General features: G+C 45.2%; 2 protein-coding genes and 1 long non-coding RNA gene across 5 annotated transcripts in view; 2 read left to right on the top strand and 1 right to left on the bottom strand.

The window, feature by feature from the left end:
- Positions 1–19,959, top strand: part of Radil (Rap associating with DIL domain) — a 56,098-nt gene that overhangs the window by 9,812 nt on the left and 26,327 nt on the right. The window lies entirely within an intron of this gene.
- Papolb (poly(A) polymerase beta) lies at positions 4,138–6,046 on the top strand. Its single transcript, XM_076840849.1, is given in 2 exon segments — positions 4,138–6,003; positions 6,005–6,046. Coding segments are annotated over 2 exon segments (1,908 nt in total).
- Positions 10,788–13,566, bottom strand: LOC143385213 (uncharacterized). The gene is made up of 2 exons (XR_013089446.1): positions 13,249–13,566; positions 10,788–12,650 (listed from the first exon to the last, which is right to left on the bottom strand). It is a non-coding gene; the product is annotated as an uncharacterized LOC143385213 (long non-coding RNA).

Genomic DNA, 19,959 nt, shown 5'->3' with positions numbered 1-19,959 from the left:
AGTTTGGGGCATTTCCAATTCAGAGAAAATTTATTTAGTTGGTTGTTCACAGTCAGTGTTCTCCTTCCATCTCTGCGTAGATTAAAAGAAATCCATGTCCTTGTTTCATCATAGAAGCACTGTGTTGGAAGGTCCCCTGGGAGCTGGGTGGTCCCCACTGGGGCCTGGTGGGCAGAACCTCCTACCCCCAGAGCCTGGGGAAGCAGAGATATCTGGCATCATTCTATAAGGAGCCACTGTTGGAGAGGCTTAGTGTTGACTGAGAGCACAGGAATGTCATCACTGGTGTAAGATGTTTAAAAGATCAAAATAAGACAGATTGGCAAAGGAGTGGCCAAGGTGGACATTATAGTTGCCACCTAAATAACAGAATTTTTTTTTGTACTGCGAATTGAACTCAGGGGCACTCGACCAATAAGCCGCATCCCCGATCCTATTTTTAAATTTTATTTCAAGACAGCATCTCACTGAGTTGCTTAGTGCCTTGCTTTTGCTGAAGCTGTCTTTGAACTCACAATCCTCCTGCCTTGGCCTCCCAAGTTGTTAGGATTATAGCGCCCAGCTCAGAAATTCTTGATAATGAATTTAATCAGAAATTAGCATCATGATGGGAATACATGTGCTATATTAAATTACCTGCTATCCAAGAAGGCAAAGAAAGAAAAGGGTTTTTAAACATAAAATGGGTTTTAAAGTTTACCTAAGATGTTCAGAAATAATTACCTTTGGCTATAAGGATCAGTAACAAGGATGGCACCAGTCCAAGGCTGGACAGGCAGTTGCTGGGCAGATGTTGTTGTAGAAGTGTTTCTGTGTCAGGTGGTGGTGGCCTTTGTGCAAGGCTGAGGTTCTGGTAGTCTCCTGTGATAATTCTTGATATCAGATGTGTGTGCATGAGGTCCCCTCCTTCATGATGCCACAGCTCTATTTATTTATTTTAGGTTTTGACACAAGTGACTTCATTTTGATCTGACAGCTTTCACCCAGGGGAGAATTTTAGCCAGGAAGAGTGTATCTGAGTGGGCTGCATTGGGGGAGGGCGGTCCAGGCCCTTCCTGGGGGTTTGAGCACAGGACTGGAAGGAATGCTTCTTCTGTTATCAGGCTGAGGATACGAGTGTGTGTGGGTAAGGGGGAGAAGAATACCAGTTATTCTTCAACCCCCAAATTTTGTGGTCCCAAGTTGAAAATTCTTGATTTTTCTCAGCACTTGACTCTAAATTGAGATACTCAAAATGTGGGTGCACATTCATGGCTGTCATGAATATCTAATGATTTTATAAACCAAGTGACTCTTTTTTAAAATATATATTTTTTAGTTGTTGATGGACCTTTATTTAATTAATTTACTTATATGTGGTGCTGAGAATTGAACCTCACACATGCCAGGAAGCACTCTATCACTGAGCCACAATCCAGCCCAACTAAATGACTTTTAATTCCTATTTTCTAAATCCTCTTTACTGTTTTACTGAAAGTGACTTAAAAATTCTAGAAGTATATTTTTAAAACTTCACTAGTCAGTATTTGTCTTGCAACTGCAACAAAATGACCTGTTCTTCTAACCTTTTTGTATTGCACCAAATTTTAGTAAGATGAATTGGCCTCTTTAAAGCCATCTGGAAACAGGCAAACATAAGAGCAAATTTTTAATTTGGTTAAATGGAAATAGAGACCTCATTTTGTCCTGTCAACATTTGAAGTATTTCCAAGAAGTACTAATACTGTAGCTTTGTTATTACTAACATTTAAACCATGTTAATATCTACTGGTTTCCAAATGTGACCTATAATGTTGGTTGTTTTTCAGGATGTGTTTAAATCACATTGAGTAGCATCTCATAGTTTCAGATACTATGTATATACATAGAAAATGCTAACCAAATACCTTTTTTTGTTGTTTGAAAGTTAAAAGTGGCAGAAATATCTCTAGAGGTTTCAGATGTATACAGATAGAGTGGAATCAGTATATTAAGCTGCCCGAGTCCATCTTTGCTGGGCTGTCTTTGGTCAGAGTGTACATCTCTGTGAAAGAATAGAGTCATAAACACCTTGCAGGAAAAGCCAAAGTGACTCTTTTTTATCCACATTGAGATACACTATGAAGCCATGGTAACTGGAATTATGTAGTTTTAGGGGAGGGAACAGACAAGTAGACCAGAGGAATGGAATAGAGAGGGCAAAAGCAAATGACCCAGGGAATGTGTTGTGATACAGAAACCAAAATAAATCCTGGGGACAGGATTTTATGAAATGGTGTTGGGATAATTGTTTTCAGCCATATGGAGAAAAATAAAAATCAGATCCTTACTCCAAATACATTAAAAACCCAGATGTCAAAGGTAAAATTATGTAGAAAACGAGATTTCAAAAATAAGGCTTAAAAAGTGCATGCTAAAAGAAGAAAAAGTAGGGGCTGGGGTTGTAGCTCAGCGGAAATGCACTTGCCTAGCATGTGTGAGGCACTGGGTTCGATTCTCAGCACCAAATATGAATAAATAAAATAAAGGTTCATTAACAACTATTTTTAAAAAGAGGAAAAAGTAGGTAGATTTTATTATATCAAATATAAACTGATGTAAATATCAAACAAACTGAAAAACACTATATAGATAAAACGAAAAAATAGGTGATATCCTGGAAGAAAAAGTTTGCAATATTTAAAACTATTATGATGAATAACTAGAATTAAGTAATAATGTGTTTTAAATGCATAAATAGGTGAGGACCCAAGAAAACAAAGGAAAGTGTAGGGGTGAAAAAAAGAGGGACCTGACAACTTAGACTCTTAGCTGATTCTCAAACTATTATCGCCCTGGAGGCATCTGTCAGTCTTGGCAACCAAGAAACTTCAAGCTTAATAGCTGCCCAGGAAAAGACATAAAGCCCTTGAGGCTGTAAAAGGTTGGGAGTTAGAACTGACACCGTCTCCACCTCTGAGAGAGGTGAATAATAGAAGGGTGCTGAGAGAAAAGATGGAATCGGAAGGATCTTCTTCCTTCCTTCTTCTTCCTTCATGTAAGAAATGACAATTGTCATTCTTAACCTGGGCTCTGGGTAGGGCAGACTCTGCCTTCGAATTGAAAACCACTGTGTCCCACCATGTATTTGGGGTTCAACTTGCACTTCCATGGTCTGGACAATCCCTGGATAGGAAAGTAGATGACAGTGTCTGCGATGTGGTGGCGCAAGGGCATCGGGTGGAAACCATGCAGATCCTCTTGGGGAGGACGCTTCCTCCACACAGGCATCCCAGACCTCACCAGAAACGAGTTCACGTGCAAAATGACAACAGTGCTCTCTGAGCCAGTGGAAAACCACGAACTATAGAACGGGGTTCTCGAGAGCATTAGAATTAGGAGTCATTGGTTATGCTGTGCTAAATAATAAGTATGATTGATATATTTAAAGAAATAAACGGTACATACAAATCATGCAGAAACACAGTTACTCCAAAAGCAGAGATGACTTGAAAAAGAACAAGATTAAGCGTCTGCGGAGAGGAGAGAACTGGGAGACAGGATGAGGTGTACCATGTGTTTTAAGGAAAAGAAGCAGGAGAATGGGGGACAGGCTTGAGAACGAGGAGATCAGGAGTGCAAGAGTATGTGAGTCAAAACTCGGCGGCGGGTTGCACCGCGCTCGGCCGGGTTATTTGTGGCCTGCGGCCTGGGGAGGCGGGAGGCAGGGCAGCGTGCACTGGTGGGAAACACCGCGGGTCGGCGCGGCTCCGCTGGAGGCGACACGGCCGCCAAGGTACGGGCCTGCGAAAAGAGTTCTGGGGACGCGCGCTAGGGCGAAAGTCAGAGGAAGTTCCAGGAGGGAGGAGCGGGACAGCCGCGTGCCTCGGCTCACAGCGACATAGGACCCGCGGCCAGGCCGAGACCTCCGACTCTCGCGAGGCCGTGGCGGCCGGTGCGCAGGCGCGCGCGTGCGCGGCCCGCCTGGAACGCCGCCGCCGAGGGCCCGGCGCCATGTTGGCCCCGGGGGGAAGGCGGGGGAGCGCTTGAGGCGGCGGAGCCGAGCGGCGGCGGGGCAGTGGATCCCGCCCCTCCCGCCTAGCGGATCATGAACCGGGCGGCGGCCGCCCAGGGCGCGGTGGCGGGCCAGGTGCCTGGGCGGCGCCGGCGCTAGGCGCGATGCCGTTTCCCGCGGCGGTCCCGGGAGCGCCGCTGGCGCCGCCGCAACCCTGCGGCATCTCCTCGGCGATCAGCCTGGCCGCCCCCAGGGACACGGACCACGAGCTCACGCAGAAGCTGGTGGAGACCCTGAAGCCCTTCGGGGTGTTCGAGGAGGAAGAGGAGCTGCAGCGCAGGATTCTAATTTTGGAAAAACTAAACAACTTGGTGAAGGAGTGGATACGCGAAATCAGTGAAAGCAAGAGTCTTCCGAAAGCTGTGACTGAGAGTGTCGGGGGGAAAATTTTCACGTTCGGCTCTTACAGACTGGGAGTGCACACGAAGGGTGCCGATATCGACGCGCTGTGCGTCGCGCCGAGACACGTCGACCGCAGCGACTTTTTCACCTCATTTTACGATAAATTGAAACTACAGGAAGAAGTCAGAGATTTAAGGGCCGTTGAGGAGGCATTTGTGCCAGTGATCAAACTGTGTTTTGATGGGATAGAGATAGATATTTTGTTTGCAAGATTAGCATTGCAGACTATTCCAGAAGATTTGGACTTAAGAGATGACAGTCTGCTTAAAAATTTAGATATTAGATGCATAAGAAGCCTAAACGGCTGCCGGGTAACTGATGAAATTTTGCATCTAGTACCAAACATTGACAACTTCAGGTTAACTCTGAGAGCCATCAAATTGTGGGCCAAATGCCACAATATCTATTCCAATATATTAGGTTTCCTTGGAGGTGTTTCCTGGGCTATGCTAGTAGCAAGAACCTGCCAGCTTTATCCAAATGCAATAGCATCAACTCTTGTCCGTAAATTTTTCCTGGTGTTTTCTGAATGGGAATGGCCAAATCCAGTGTTATTAAAAGAGCCTGAAGAACGAAATCTTAATTTACCTGTGTGGGACCCAAGAGTAAATCCCAGTGATAGGTACCATCTTATGCCTATAATCACACCAGCATACCCACAGCAGAACTCCACATACAACGTTTCAGTTTCAACCAGGATGGTCATGATTGAGGAGTTTAAGCAAGGGCTTGCTATCACACATGAAATTTTGCTGAACAAGGCAGAGTGGTCCAAACTTTTTGAAGCTCCAAGCTTCTTTCAAAAGTACAAACATTATATTGTACTTCTGGCAAGTGCACCAACAGAAAAACAACATCTAGAATGGGTGGGCTTGGTGGAATCAAAGATCCGAATTCTGGTTGGGAGCTTGGAGAAGAATGAATTTATTACGCTGGCACATGTGAATCCCCAGTCATTTCCAGCACCCAAAGAAAATCCTGACAAGGAAGAATTTCGTACAATGTGGGTGATTGGGTTAGTGTTAAAAAAGCCAGAAAATTCTGAAACTCTCAGTATTGATCTCACCTATGATATTCAGTCTTTCACAGATACAGTTTATAGGCAAGCAATAAATAGTAAGATGTTTGAGATGGATATGAAAATTGCTGCAATGCATTTAAGAAGAAAGGAGCTTCATCAACTACTCCCTAATCATGTTCTTCAGAAAAAGAAAACACATACTGCAGAAGGTATAATGTTGTCAGCTGTGAATGACAGCAGCCTCCACTTGACTGTAGATAGTGAAAACAGCATGTCTGTGCCTTTACCTATGGGTGCCACAAAGACTGGCCCATTGACTGGCAGCCCTCAGGGAAGAAGCAGTCCTGCTCTGGCTGTGATGGCAGCATCTGTGACCAACATACAGGCTCCTGAAGTTTCCTTGCAACAAGTGAATCCCAGTGAAAGCTCAGGGGTTACATTGAGTGAAAGCATTCCTCAGACTCCCTCACAGCCTACCATTTCTCCACCACCAAAGCCCACAGTCACCAGAGTTGTTTCTTCAACACATTTGGTAAATCATCCACCTAGACCTTCAGGAAATGCAGCAACTAATATACCTAATCCTATAGTAGGAATGTAGAGGACATTCTCACCTCATAAAGACAGAAAACCAGAACAGAAGGGCAACAACCAAATAAGTACAGCTCAATTAGAAACAGACAGCAACTTTTCTGTTGGCCTCTCAGGAAACATCTGGCTCAGATATACTCGGTATCCCTGTTCTCTCTCCAGATCCTATTCCTGTTATCAAGAATTCAGTAAAACATACTGAATGGATAAAGACAACCACAAGGGCCCATAAACAATATCTGCCAACTCAACCTGTTGTCTTCAAATGCTAAAGAAGGAGAACAAGGGTACCAGACTAGATATGACTCAAAAGATTAATGTTCACTTGGTAACTTCCTTTACTGACTTAATCTTGATCAGAAGTCCAGATTAGTATGTGAAGCTAGAAGTGCCGTTATTAATGCCTCAGATTATTTGTGTTAGTCCCAGTACATTAACTATTTCAAAGAGACTACTACTCTTAAAAGATGAGAAAAATATAGAAAAGAAAAAAAAAACAACTATATTTGTACCCATGACTGACATCTGGACTGAATTTATGTTTGATGCATTTTTGGGGGGAAATTTGCAATACAAACTAGTATCAGAATTCCTTATATTAATAATGCACTTTATGTACTTTTTTTTTAAGGTTAGAAACCATAACTAATTTTGACTTTTTCAGCTTGGTTAATTTTAGTTTTTTTTTTTCCTTGAAGAAGTTTCTTCAGTACTGATCTTAAAATTGGATACCATTGTGCAGTGGTGTAATATACTTCAGAGGAAGCATAAAAGTACATGTAGCTCAGTCCCTGTGAGATAACTGCAAACCCTTTAAAATGAAATGTCAACTCTTGGGTATATATTTGACATCAAAACAGTAATTACTAAGTGTTTGGTTTTGATGGGACATGACCTAGAAATGATACCTGTAGGATGATATTAGAGAGCGCATGATCAGCAATCAGACATTTTCTTTGCCTAGCAAAGCTCCATATTCTCCTGTCCTCAATCATTTGTCCTAAAATAAGCTTATGGCCTCTACCCTCTTCTCTTTGCTGTGTGCACAGGGTATGCTTGTATGTTGTTTCATTAAAAACATGGAAATCTAGTATTTTCTAAACCATGATGTGAAACCAACAATCTTGTGCCACATGGCACAAAACACCAAATTGATTCCATGGCTAATATTTCAGTAGAACTTCACTAAATATTTTATCTCTGTGTCTGAGAAGTTTTACAAATTCCATAGAATACAGCTTTATAGGAAAGCTAATTCCCAATCTTTGTCTTTTCCATAGGCAAAAAAAAAAAAAAAAGACATTTTCTGCAAGAATCTTTAACCAATTGTTATTTTTTAAAGACTTATCAAAAATCATCAGTGAATTTTCATGTGGTCATATAAAAATAATTTCTAGAAAGCATTTGATAGCTAGTTAGCTTTCTACTCTTTTGTTTTTATCCAAGATTAGAAATACTGTTCTTTAAAAAGAAAAAAAAAGGATCCCTCATAATAGAGCATAAGCAGCAGAACACCCATGTCCAGGAACCACGAGGGATAATGGATGTAGATGAATGAAAGCCCAGAAGACTTAACAGATTTTCCAAGTAGCCTGGTTTTGTCTTCCCCTTTCCCACCTGTGTTCCCTTTTCCCATGTGTGCATTCTTTTTCTTGTTTCATGTTAAACTGCAATGTTTAGACTCTTTCCCTGTCCTTCTAGATAAATTTTCCAAAGTTGGAAGATAAGTCTTTTTCCTTATAGGCTATGCAGTAATTGAGACTTTCTGATATCTGGTATACAATATTTCTGTGTCTCACGTCTTTGCCCTGTGCAGTCACCTTACCCTTTCACGACAATAATAAATCAGGTGAAACATGCACAGTATCTGTATTTTGAATAGCTATGGTGTTTGGTTGAAATCTCCAGGCACAAGTTTAGTCTTGTCATTTTGTTTACACATTGGCAAAAAAATTAGTTTATTAAGTGTTTCATGTAGCCATACCTGTTTTACCAAGCTGGAAACTTGGGACTTTTTAATTCTAGTTTTTATTACCTGAATATCAGACTATTTTTTCATGTGATATATGTAGAGTCTCATGCCTGGGGTTTGCTTTGTTATGTAGTATCTGTACTCCTTGTATTTTCAAGCACTATTTTGAAAACAGATAATGTATTTCTCCATTACAAACACAATAAAAATAAGTGGCAAACAAATAAGTGAAACTAAAATACTGAATAATGTTTAAATCTGATAAGAATTCAGATGTTCTTACATTGTTCTGAAAGAGGGTAGAGACACTGATGAATTTTTCAACTTTACTGAGCCTAAAATGTATGGTATAATGTTGGGGGAATGAAAGGGTTAAAACTTCAGCTCTTTCAATAATAATTTTTAAATGGAGTTAAAACTTAATACAAAAGAGTGCAAAAGCTGGGTGTGGTGATGCACATCTGTAATCTCAGTGGCTTGGGAGGCTGAGGCAGGAGGATGACATGTTCAAAGCCAGCCTCAACAATTTGGTGAGGCCCTAAGAAACTTAGCGAGACCCTGTCTCTAAAATAAAGGACTGGGGATGTGGTTCAGTGGTTAAGTGTCTCTGGGCTCAATCCATGGTACCCCTTCTCACCAAAAAGAAGAATGCAAAACAGGGAAAAGAGACAAATAGAGAAGGAGATAATCATCTAAGGTGGTGGGAATTAAGCCAAACATACCCATCACTACTAAAAGTGGATGAAACATCTGGAGTAAAAGACAGATTGTCAGAGTCTGTGGAAAAATTAAATCGGGCTGTGTGTTATTTTATTTTCAAGAGACATCCAAAATGTAAGGCATGAAAATGGTGTTTGGGGGTGGGGTGGGGATAAGCTAATGAGAAGAAGCTGGTACTGTAACAATAACATTCAAACAGATTTCAAAAACAGTTATGGGACGAGAGGGCCACTGCATTAATGATAGAAGAAAGCATGCACCAGGAAAATGGGACCATTTGTAACTTCTTTGCACCTGATAAATTAGCTTGCACAAAATAACAGCAGAGATTAATGGGTATTGCCAAATGTGTCATCATCAAAGAAAATTTAAAAACAGCTCTGATATTGAGCAGACAAAAAGTAGAAGGGAAACGGTTTCTGAACTCAATGTAGTGTAGAAGTTGGTGATCTTTTTCTATAAAGGGCCAGCTAGTACATCGTTTCAGTTTTGTGAGACCATACGGTCTCTGTCACAACCACTTAACTCTGCATTGTAGAACGAAAGCAGATGCAGACAATACATTAGCAGATGGCCAGGGCTGGATCTGTCACCCATCTCCCGCCCCCACCATTGTTTGTTTGCTATCAGTGATTTCCAGGACATTCATTATAGAACTCTCCACCTGACAACTGGAAAATTCATATAATTCTGGAGTAAGTATTGGGCATTTATAAAAATTAACCTCGTGCTAGGTTAGAAAGTAATATTCACCATTTTGAAGTATCTGACTCGTAAAATATGTTCTGTGAATTCAGTATTGTAAGCTAGGAATCAGTAACAAATGGCACAGAGAAGAATTTCCTAAGGAAGACCCAGAAAAGCTCTAACCATATAGGAAGAGATTAATAACAAAAGATTTTCTTCATCAAATAATGAAAATGAAAAGCTGACAAATAAGTCTTAATTGGGGAGAAGAGTTTGTAATACATAAAACTGACAAATGATTAATGTCCAAAATATATTAAAGATGGCAAGAAAAAATATATTTAAAAATATCAAATAAATCGGTTAAAAATGGGCAAAAGAAGTGCACAGGCATTTCACAGAAAAGGAACTAGGAATGATCAATCAATAAAAAAAGATCCCATTCTTATAAGAAATAAAATATGAATTAAGACCAGGAAAAAACTATTGTTTTAAATTTTGAGACAGATCTCATTAAATTGTAGAGGCTGGCCTTATATTTGGGATCCTTTTGCCTCAGCCTCCCCAGTCTCTGGGATTATAGGAGTGCACCACCATGCCCAGCTTAGGAAAAAACTTTTTCACAAAAATGAAAAAGGCTCACAATATCTAGGTTGATGAGGTTGAGGAGCAGTGGGAACCTCAGCACAGGGCCAAGGATAGTGCATGTTGTTTTGACCCCTCTGGGAACAGTTGGCCTTAACTAGTTAGGTTGACATGCCTCTACCCTGGAGTCCCAGATGTTCTACTTGAAATCTTTGTATCATGCTAGGGGGCACGGATGTGCTTCATCTCTCTGGTCCCCTTAACCCTTGGGATGGCCAGAGTCTGTGAGCCCATAGCTGCATCTGGGACTTTATATATCATTTAGTTGCCTCCAATGTGCCACGTAAATTTTCGGTATACACCGTGGTGTCAGAGAAGTTGGGAAGCACTTTCCAAGAGGCAGTGTCCCATGGATAACCAGGAAGCCTGTGGAGTGTTGATAGTGTTTTGTGTTAGCCTAAAACTCGAAACAACCCACATATCCACCACACATACCCACCAAGGGTGGAATGGCTGAGAATGGTGCATTCATGCAGTCAGTACCATAAAGCTGTGAAAGTAAACCCTAGCTATATGTGTCCACATTCACATGTGTCAGAATGCTGAGGAAAAAACAAATGGCTGAAAAGTACATCAAGTGTAGTATAATTTATATAAGATTTTAAAACAAAGTCAAGCAGTATAATTCAAAGTTGTAGAAATGTGTGGAATAACTATAAATTAAAAATAAGGGACTGTTAAACAAAGAATCCAAAACAGGGGTTCTCCTTGGTAGGGTAAGAGATGGAAGATCATACATAATGGAATGATCCATTATTTTTAGGTTGAATGGTGGATACAAAGGTATTCATTTTATTATTAGTTTAAGTTATAAATGCTTTCATATGTGTGAAATAGCATATACTTAGAACATCAATACCAAAGTGATATCGTGAAGTAATCAATTTTATCAAGTTAGCAGTTGCATTTGGCCAGGATTTAGCTTGAACACAGTGCAGTTTTATTTCCTTCCACATAACGGATAATAAGCTCCGGGCTGGCTTGCCTGGTCTTGAGGGCCTCGAGTTGTTTCCACTTTCGTCTGCCCACCTCATTCTGTTCTCAGAGTCACTCAAGGTACAGAAATGGCTGAGGGGGGCCCCTGCCACCCCATCTCATTTAGAGCAGGAAGAAGGGAAAGGCGGAGGTGTTCCTGCAAACTCTGTCCTCCTGTGGAGCTTTCCCGATTGTCCCCCACAGGAGTGTCCCTCATGTTTTACCTGCTGGAGCTCATTTCTGTGACCGTGCCTACCTGCAAGGGACCCTGGAAAATGCAGTTCCTGTTGACTGGGCAAACTCACCAGTAGCCCGGGGATTGTGCTATGAGGAAGAAGAGCGTGGGTACTGGCAGTGGGTGACAGGCTTCCCAACACACACTAACCTCCCAGACAGCCTCCAGTGTCTTCAGGTCTGCCTTGTTTTTGACTGTTTGGCTTCCTTTCTGCTTTTAAGAGGCTCACATTTAGGTATGGCTCGCTGGAGAACTTCCCTTGTGATGAACCCGAAGTGATCTGCTTAGTAAAGTCATATCTGCAAGGATCTCTTTTGCTATGTAACAAAACATAATCAGAGAACGACATCATTTTCACAGGCTCCACTCCCACTTGAGACATATTTTATAGGCAGGGGCCTTGGGAGTCATCTTAGAATTCTGGTTGCCATACTTCACCCTCTGGCAACCAGTGATCATATCTGTATTCCCTTGGAAAATGCACCCACCCCATTTCAAGGTCCTCCAGTCTCATCCTGTTATCAATTCAACACCAGTCTGAGCATCTCATTACTCTAATCAGATAGAATGGGGCCTGTTTGGGCACAGGTTGTCTGTAGACCCATAAACTCAAGGGACGCGCTCTCTCCCCACACTCCTGGCCTGCAGGGGACCAGGCCTGGGATGATGGCGGTAGACATCCTGGTTCAGAAGCAGGGAGTTAGAAGAGCAAAGAATCACTGCTCCAAAGCAGTTTTGAAATCCAACTCAGTAAATTCCAGGCCGAGTTCTTCAGTTAGGTGTCCAGACCTAGGAATAGCGTCTCTGCCTTCCCTCTGGGCTCTAGGTGCCACCTGTTGGTCCTTCGGCCCCACCCTAAGACGTTCGCCCTTCTTCATGGAAGGGTGCGTGTGTGTCAGCCCAGGTCCTGTCAGTGTGCTGCTGCTCCATGTTTGAACCTCCAGTGCTGCCCTCAGCGTTCCCACCGGTAGGATTTTCCCAAGAACTTTGTGGGTCACATGAGGATTTCATGGGAGTTCACACCATTAGACCAAAGTCACGTGCCCAAGCCATGTGCACAGATGTGAGCTAATCCCATCTCTATTTTTAGCTTCTGTGGTGAAAGGACAGTGCTCTTGAACTCCCTCAAGGTCCTCTATTGAGAAAATCTGCAAAGCACACTCACCCTGCAGGCATCTCCTGCATGGCCGAGGCTGGCCTTCCCACCTTGGGCAGGCGTGCACCCGCTCTCCTTTGTGCCATTCTCGGCAGCCATTTCTACCTTGGGTGTCTTGTCCTCTGGGGAGACCGACCATTCCAGAGTCATCTGGCCATGGCTCTCGTTTCCTTGACAGCTCTCTGCAGTTGGTCTCTGTCCCCTTGCTTCTTCCTGTAAGCCACAGGAGACACGAGGCTGCACCTCCACCGTCCTCTCAGAAACCTCTGCTGATCGTTTGCGAACCTCACTTCCCACGCCGCTGCAGGAAGGTTTTTTCTTGGCCCCTCCTCACCCTCCCTCTCAAGCTCTGTCTTTCTTTCACTGCTGGGGATGGAACTCGGGCCTCGTCCTCACTAAGTCTGTGCTCTCCCAGTGAGCTGCAACCCAGTCCCCAGGACACATTGCTGTGAGCACTCTGCCCGGATGTGACAAGGACCCTCCTTCCTCCAGTTTCCAGGAACCCGCCCCTGGCTTCCTCTACTGGCAGCACCGTTCCTCTGGGTTTCTGCGGCTCTGCTCTCTGTGAGGCCCTCTCACCTGCTCCGGCCCTGCCAGCAACACACCCGCTGTTGCAGCATCTCCCACCAGTGGCCTCTCCCAGGCACCCTGGGCTTCTCTCTCCTGCTCCTCAGGCCTCTAGCCTCTGCCTGCTGCCTGGCTCCCAGTTTCAGGCGCGTTGCCGCAGCCCCTCATTTCCCTGGACTGGAATCAGCACTCGTTTTCTGCTGCTGAAGCTGGAAACGTAAAACAACAGGTCTTTATTTCTCACCGTTTCCATGGCCAGGAGTCTGGGCACAGGATCGTGGGGTCCTCTGCTCAGGCTCACATGGCTCCTTTCTGGGGCTTGGAGGCCTCTTGCCAGCTCATAGGTTGTTGGCAGAACTCACTTCCTCAGGGACATAGGACTAGAGTCCCTGTCGCTCTTCTCTCTGTCTCACTGGCTGCTGGCCAGCAACCGCCCTCGGCTCCCAGTGGTTGCTGGAGAACTTCTGGCATCATACTCTTCTCACCCTTGAGATCTCTGCGCCTTCTCCTCTGTGACCAGCTGGAGAGCTCCCTCAGCACTGAAGGAGCAAATATGGTCAGGTTCAGGCCTTGGGGTGATCTCCATGTCTTAAAGTCAGCTGATTGGTAACTTGATTTTTCTGAAAATTCCTGAGTGACCCCAGGAGACAGAGACCATCTTAGAATTTCACTCAGAACAGCGGCCTTTCATATCTCTCCTAGGCAATGCTGTCCTGCACAGGATCATGTCTCTCTCTCTCTCTTTCTCTCTCTCTCTCTCTCTCTCTCTCACACACACACACCCACACACACACAGTTCTTTTTGCCCTCATAACCCTAGTTTCTGTGTCTTTCTTAGCCTCTTTGGAATTGTCTTCACATCACCTCTTGTAGCTCCAATTCACTCTTTCTGGAAAAAAAAAATGTTTTGAGGTTATTGATTGACAGATGCCTTTATTTTATTTGTTTATTTTTATGTGGTGCTGAAGATCGAACCCAGTGCCTCACACGTGCTAGGCAAGTGCTCTACCGCTGAGCTACAGCCCCAGGTCTCCAATCCATTCTTAATGGTTGTGGGATAGTTCCCGATGTGGATGGAGTTCTATATATTTTTGGGGTCATCTGAATAACTTCATAACATATTCCTATGTATTAAGTATTTTACCAAATAAAATGATTATCAGTTGTAAGATCACACCTTCATGATCAACACTAACATGGAAAATACTGTAATTTCTCAAGACTTTAATTTTTGTACTTACAGAAAGAACTCTAGTAAAGATCTAAAGATCCATTAGCACGTGGCTTTTCACCTTGCATTTGTGCTGTGCTTATACAAAAAGGTATGTGTGAATGAAACAGAAGTAGAGCCCATCTTCTCAGCGCAGGGCTGTCAGTGCCACACTGCACATGGTGCCAACCTCCGTGTCCTCGAGCCTGTTGGTGACAGCATTTCTTACAAGGGTGCTTTCCTGGCTTGTGCTCTGCAAGCTTGCGGATGACATTTGGAGCTTCGGTGCCTTCCTCGGTGGTCCTCACCTGGGTTACATGTGGCATCTGGACCCCAGGAGTGGTAGCCAAACTCCCGCATGATGGCTCTCGTGTGAAGATGGGCTGCTTCCCAGTGTGAGAGGGGAAAAGGTGAACTCCCGGGGTGATGAGACAGAGTTCATGAGTGTGCATGTCCGCCTGCGCTCTTGCTGGGCTGGGAAGCAAGTACTTTTAAAGAGCTTTCTTTTCACCAGAAACGTGTATGTGCACAGGGAAAGCAACGCTTGCTAATCAAAGCAAAAGCACAGCAGCGGTTTCTGCCAACCCTTCCTCTCGCTTCCCAGTTCTGCTGTCCCTAGAGGCTACTGCATTCAGCTGTGAACTGCTCTTTTTGGCATTTAGTTCTGTATTTCTAAATGACAGTTTTATCCCACTAGTTCTTGAATTTTGAACTTCAGATGGTACCTAGTGACTTCCTACCATGGGAAATGAGGATTTGGTCCTTCCCCCCTCCCACTTCCCCAGACACCCCATTCCTGTGACCTCTCCTCTCCGTGCAGTCAGTCTGATTGGGTTAAAAGCCATGGGTTTCTTTTCTGTGGCCGTGTACAGCTTCACACAGCCAAGGAGCCATGCGTGCAGAAACTACTCTTCCTTCCTGCCTTGGTTTTTGCATGATGAATGACTGTAGACCTTGTCATCCTTTTCTCCTGTCCTTGCCACTCTTCCTGCTCCATCAGTGGACTCTGGGAGATGCTCGGCGACGCTGGGTATCCTGTCAGTCTCTGCTCTGTAGAGCCTTCTTCCTTGTTGGTGTCAGTCGGGACTTTATGACTGAAGAAGATGGTATCCACTATGTTTTTTAAACTTCTATTTTAAGAGAGATAATTTAGGGGGCTGGCGATGCAGCTCAGGGTAGAGCACTGGCCCAGCACGTGCAAGGCCCTGGGTTTAGTTCCAGCATTGCAAATATACATGTGTACACACATACATACATGTGTGCTCCTATATATGATTTATATGCCATAAACTCAATGAACTGAATAGTGTACAATTCAGTGAATTTTTAGGAAATTTACAGAGTTATGCAGTGACCACTATAATACAGTCTTAGAACATTTTCATTACCAAAACAAAACAAAACAAAACCTCCTGTGGGCTCAGGTGAGAGCTTGCCTAATGTGTGCTGGCCCCGCCTCCCTCCCAGCACCATGAGGAAAGGACCCTTGAGCCCACTGCAGTCGATCGGTCCCCAGCCCTGGTCCCAGGCAGCCACCAGCCAGCTCTGATATTGTAGTGTATTCTTACTGGACATTTCAAATAAATAGAATCGTACTGTGTGTGTGAAGGAGAGAGACAGACAGAGACATCTGACTTTTTTATTCAATGTAATTTTTTTTAGTTTCATCTGTGTGTAAAGGTGTCAGCATTTGATTTCTGTTTATTGCTGAATAGTTCCCTCTTATGACCCTAATGTTTTGTTCGTCCATCTGCCGGTTGATGGACATTTGGGTGAGTTCCACTTTTTGACCGTCATGGATAATGCTGCTTTGAACATCTGTGGACGAGCGTTTGTGTGGACATGTATTATTTTTATTTCTCCTGGTGCACAGTGAGGAGTGGAATTACTGGAGCCTAAGGTAAATTTAGGTTTAATATGTTAATAAATCAAAAAATTGTCCCCAAATGCTTCCCCCTTCACATTTCTTTCAGTGATATGGGAGGGTCCCAGCTTCTCTGCATCCTTGCTATTGTTTACCTTTGGGGGGTTTTGCTTGTTTTATTCAGTGCTGGCTCGGACCCAGGGCCTGGGCATGGCAGGCAGCACTCCAGCTCTGTGCCACCCTAGCCCCCGTTGGGTACTTTTTTATTATAACCATGGCCGTTGAGTGTGACGTGCTCTCTTGTTGGGGTTCAATTTGCAGATGACTAATGGTGTTGAGCATTCGTTCATGTTCTTGTCGGCCATTTTGTACATCTTCTTTGGAGAAATGTTTATTCAGATTCTTCCCCATCTTTAAATGTGGTAGTTTGAATTCTTATTGCATTACTGAATTATAAAAGTGTGTGTGTGTGTGTGTGTGTGTGTGTGTGTGTGTATATAAATTCCAGATACAAGTCTCTTACCAGATATGTTACTTTAAAGTATTCTTTCTCCCAGGCTTTGGCTTGTCATTTGGTTTCTGAGTTCTGGGGATGGAGCACCAGACGCTCTACCACTGAGCGACATTCTCAGCCCTTTTTCATTTTGAAACACTTGAGTTGGGCTGGGATTGTGGCTCAGAGGGAGAGCACTCGACTTGCATGCTTAAGGCACTGGGTTCAATCCTCAGCACCACATAAAGTTAAAATAAAGATATTGTGTCCACCTGTAACTAAAAATATAAAAAAAAAATAAAAATAAAAAAAAAGAAGAAACACTTGAGTTGCCCAGGCTGGCCTTGAACTTACGATCCTTCCTTTTCAGCCTCCAGGTCACTGGGATGACAGAATACTGGCTGGGTTCCTCAGCACAGTGTTGAATAGAAATGGTCCCAGGAGGCCACCTCGTCCTGTTCCTAGTTAGGGTGGGTTTCTGTGTAAATTTTCTTCAGAGATCTTCCCCTCCTGGTAGACTTTGTCCTAAAAGCCTAGGCTGCTGTGTTCCCACCAGGCCGCAGTCCTTTGTAGGGCTACGGAGAGGGTGAGACGCAGCGCCTGAGTAAGGCTGTCTGTGGAGGGGGAGGTTCTGGCCTCTACCTGTGCGGGGAGTCTCCTGTGGGCGCTGGGGGATTCTCTTCCTAGATGCCTGGCTGGCGGAGCCATGCCTTTGTTGACTTAGGAAAGGATATTTCCAGCAAAGGGAGATGCACAGGCCAGTGACTTGTGGGTTTGCAGCAGCTCCTGAGGGTTTACTTTGGCAGCAAATCCCTAGCTGTTACTGGGGTCACTTTTAGAAAGGCTTGTTGCCCCCAGTTTTGGTGAAACTCCTGAGCACAGGGGACATTGCACTGCCGATGCCTCCAGCCCACCTGTCCCACGTCCCGCTGGCAGGAGCAGAGGCCCACGTGTTTCCTTGCTCTGCTTGTGGTCAGGGAGGGAAGGGAAAGCAGGAGCAGGACGGGAGAACTGCAGGGAGAGTGTTTGGAGGAACTCAGTGACGTTCAGGAAGGAGCTGTGTTTTTCTTTCCAGGGCTGTCTGAAGCCACAGCCGGGCCAACATGGCAGCTCTGATGACCATCTCCAGCTGTGGTCAAAACTAATCTTGCCACCCCTAGTCCACACAGAGTCTCTGCTGGAAGAGGACACATTGGCCACCACCTCCTTGTAGAGGTGACAGGAGGGTGACACAGGAAAGAACCACATGGCCCGCAGGTCATCCGGCTCCTTCATCCAGCACATCTGTCTGGGAGCCTGGGAGCCCGGGAGCCTGGGAGCCAGGGTTCCTGCCCATGAGCTGTACCCTGGGCACTGAGGCAGCGGGAGCGGTGTGCATGGGGCAAGCCCAGGCCCCTCGCAGAGCACTCGGCATGAGCTCCTGGTGCTGGTGTTGTCTCCGGCACAGTCACATTCCCCTCTGTCCTTCCCAGCCCAGTGTCAGAGGGCTCCCTCCCAGGTGGCCTGTTTGCTCAGCTGTTTCCTCTGGACGCCTGCAGAGTTGTCCCAGAGCTGCTCTGGGTGCGGTGTGTCCTCAAAATTTTAGAAAGTGTTCATTTTGCTTTTGGGTCTGGGTGCCATGTGTTGGGGGCAGGCAGGGTCCCCAAGTGTATCCTCAGGTGCAACAGGCAAGGTCCCCAAGATGGGCTACAGCAGCCCTCTAGGTCCTGATACCCAAGTCCTTCATGCTGTGCCTGGTGGTTTTCTGGTTCTCTGCCGCAGAGCAGATACTAACAGGCGAATCCAGGAAGCCCACATCTGCCTATTTTCTCTCTAGGAACTAACGGGTGTTTATCTGGAGAAGAACTAGATGTCCAAACAAATAAAAGAATGTAGGTTTTTGATGAAGCTTTCTGAGTGCCCTGAGGGTTTTCTTCCTGAGAGGAAGTGCTGTAGACAGAGCTTTGGGGCAGGGGAGGGTCCTGAACCTGTCAGGGAGCTTTTACAAAATATGGGTTCCTGGGTAGACCCCAGACCCCAGACCTGCGGAATCAGAGCCTCTGACCTACTGAACCTGAAACAGAAATCCCTGAAGAATTTGAGAACATTAGGATCAGTTGTCACCTGTGTGGTGGTCGGGGAGTGAGAGAGCCTTGGGGTCTTCCTCCCTCTTCCAGTGGCAAGGACCGGCTTCTATTCATGATGAGTAACTGCCTCTCAAATTACTGTGTTGCCAAAGGCCTGGCGCTCTTGTCACCTGACTGCCCAGAATTAGGCTGTGGCAGCCAGTGGTTCTCTATGATGTATCTGTCATTGCATTTCCCTTGATGTGAAGTCCCTATTGGCTTTGTAGGGGCCCCAGAGTGACCTTCTTCTTGGCAGAGACCCCACATGTGTAAGACCCCAAAAGAAGTCAGCCACTTAAATTGTAATCTCCTTCCTCAGATTCATGGCTGGGGCCCGAGAAACTTGCAGCCCCGTGCCGTGTCCATCCAGCAATGGCTCTGACTTGTAAGTGTAGACCTGTGAGGGACTCCGTCCCCTGCCCCTCTGTCACCCTCAGCCCAGGAGCCGTGTGGGGAGGTCTGTAGTCATGGCTTAGATGGCTGTGCAAGGCTGAGGCTCACGGAACGCGACACTGTGACCACAGCTCTTCCCAAGACCTCCTGGACCCCAAGGCCTGGACCCACCCCCTGGGAGTAGGAACACATCAGAGAGTCACATGCAAGCGAGGGGCCCGTGGGACCTCTGTGACTGTTCCCCTAAGAAAAGCTTTTTAAAAGAAAAGCTTAAAGAATTGGTTATATTGAATGGACACCTGGTACCTGCCTCTCAGAGCTGCAGACGATAACTGTTTATCAGATTTATTTAAAATTTAAAAAAATAAAATAAGCACCATATACACAAAGTCACTGGCACCTTCTTGACATCGCACCTCACATTTCTGGAACGCAGCGCTGTCCCCGGCATGGGAGCCCCACCCGAGGGCCCAGCCCTGTTGTGAACGCACCGTGGCCTTTTCTGTTGTGAAAGATGGTGTCGTGTTTACTTCTGCACAAGCCACAACCATGCTCAGCAGTGTCCAGGTGCCTTTAGGTCTGTCACGTAGGTGTTAAACCTCGTGCTCTTGGTGGCGTCTCAACTGGCAGTCTGCACCCACCACTGGGTGCACAGGGAAGGGCCCTTTAGGTGGCCAGTGCATGAGGCCATCCTGATGCAGGGTTCAGCCTGTGTATATACATGTGCACACCCGTGTGCCCAGGTGTCCTCCTGGCTGCAGGGAAAGGATACGGGAGAAGTCAGATTTTTGTCCCCTTGGTCAGCACCACAGTGGCCACGAGAGCCGCTGCCACAGAAGACACAGAAGCTGCTGCTGCTCCACAGCCCTCCTGCCCTCGGGTGCCCACGT

The sequence above is a fragment of the Callospermophilus lateralis genome, chromosome 19 (genome assembly GCF_048772815.1).
Source record: "Callospermophilus lateralis isolate mCalLat2 chromosome 19, mCalLat2.hap1, whole genome shotgun sequence".
NCBI classification, from domain to species: domain Eukaryota; kingdom Metazoa; phylum Chordata; class Mammalia; order Rodentia; family Sciuridae; genus Callospermophilus; species Callospermophilus lateralis.
Note: the sequence above shows the minus strand (reverse complement) of the source record. Positions and strands in the feature narration are given on the sequence as shown.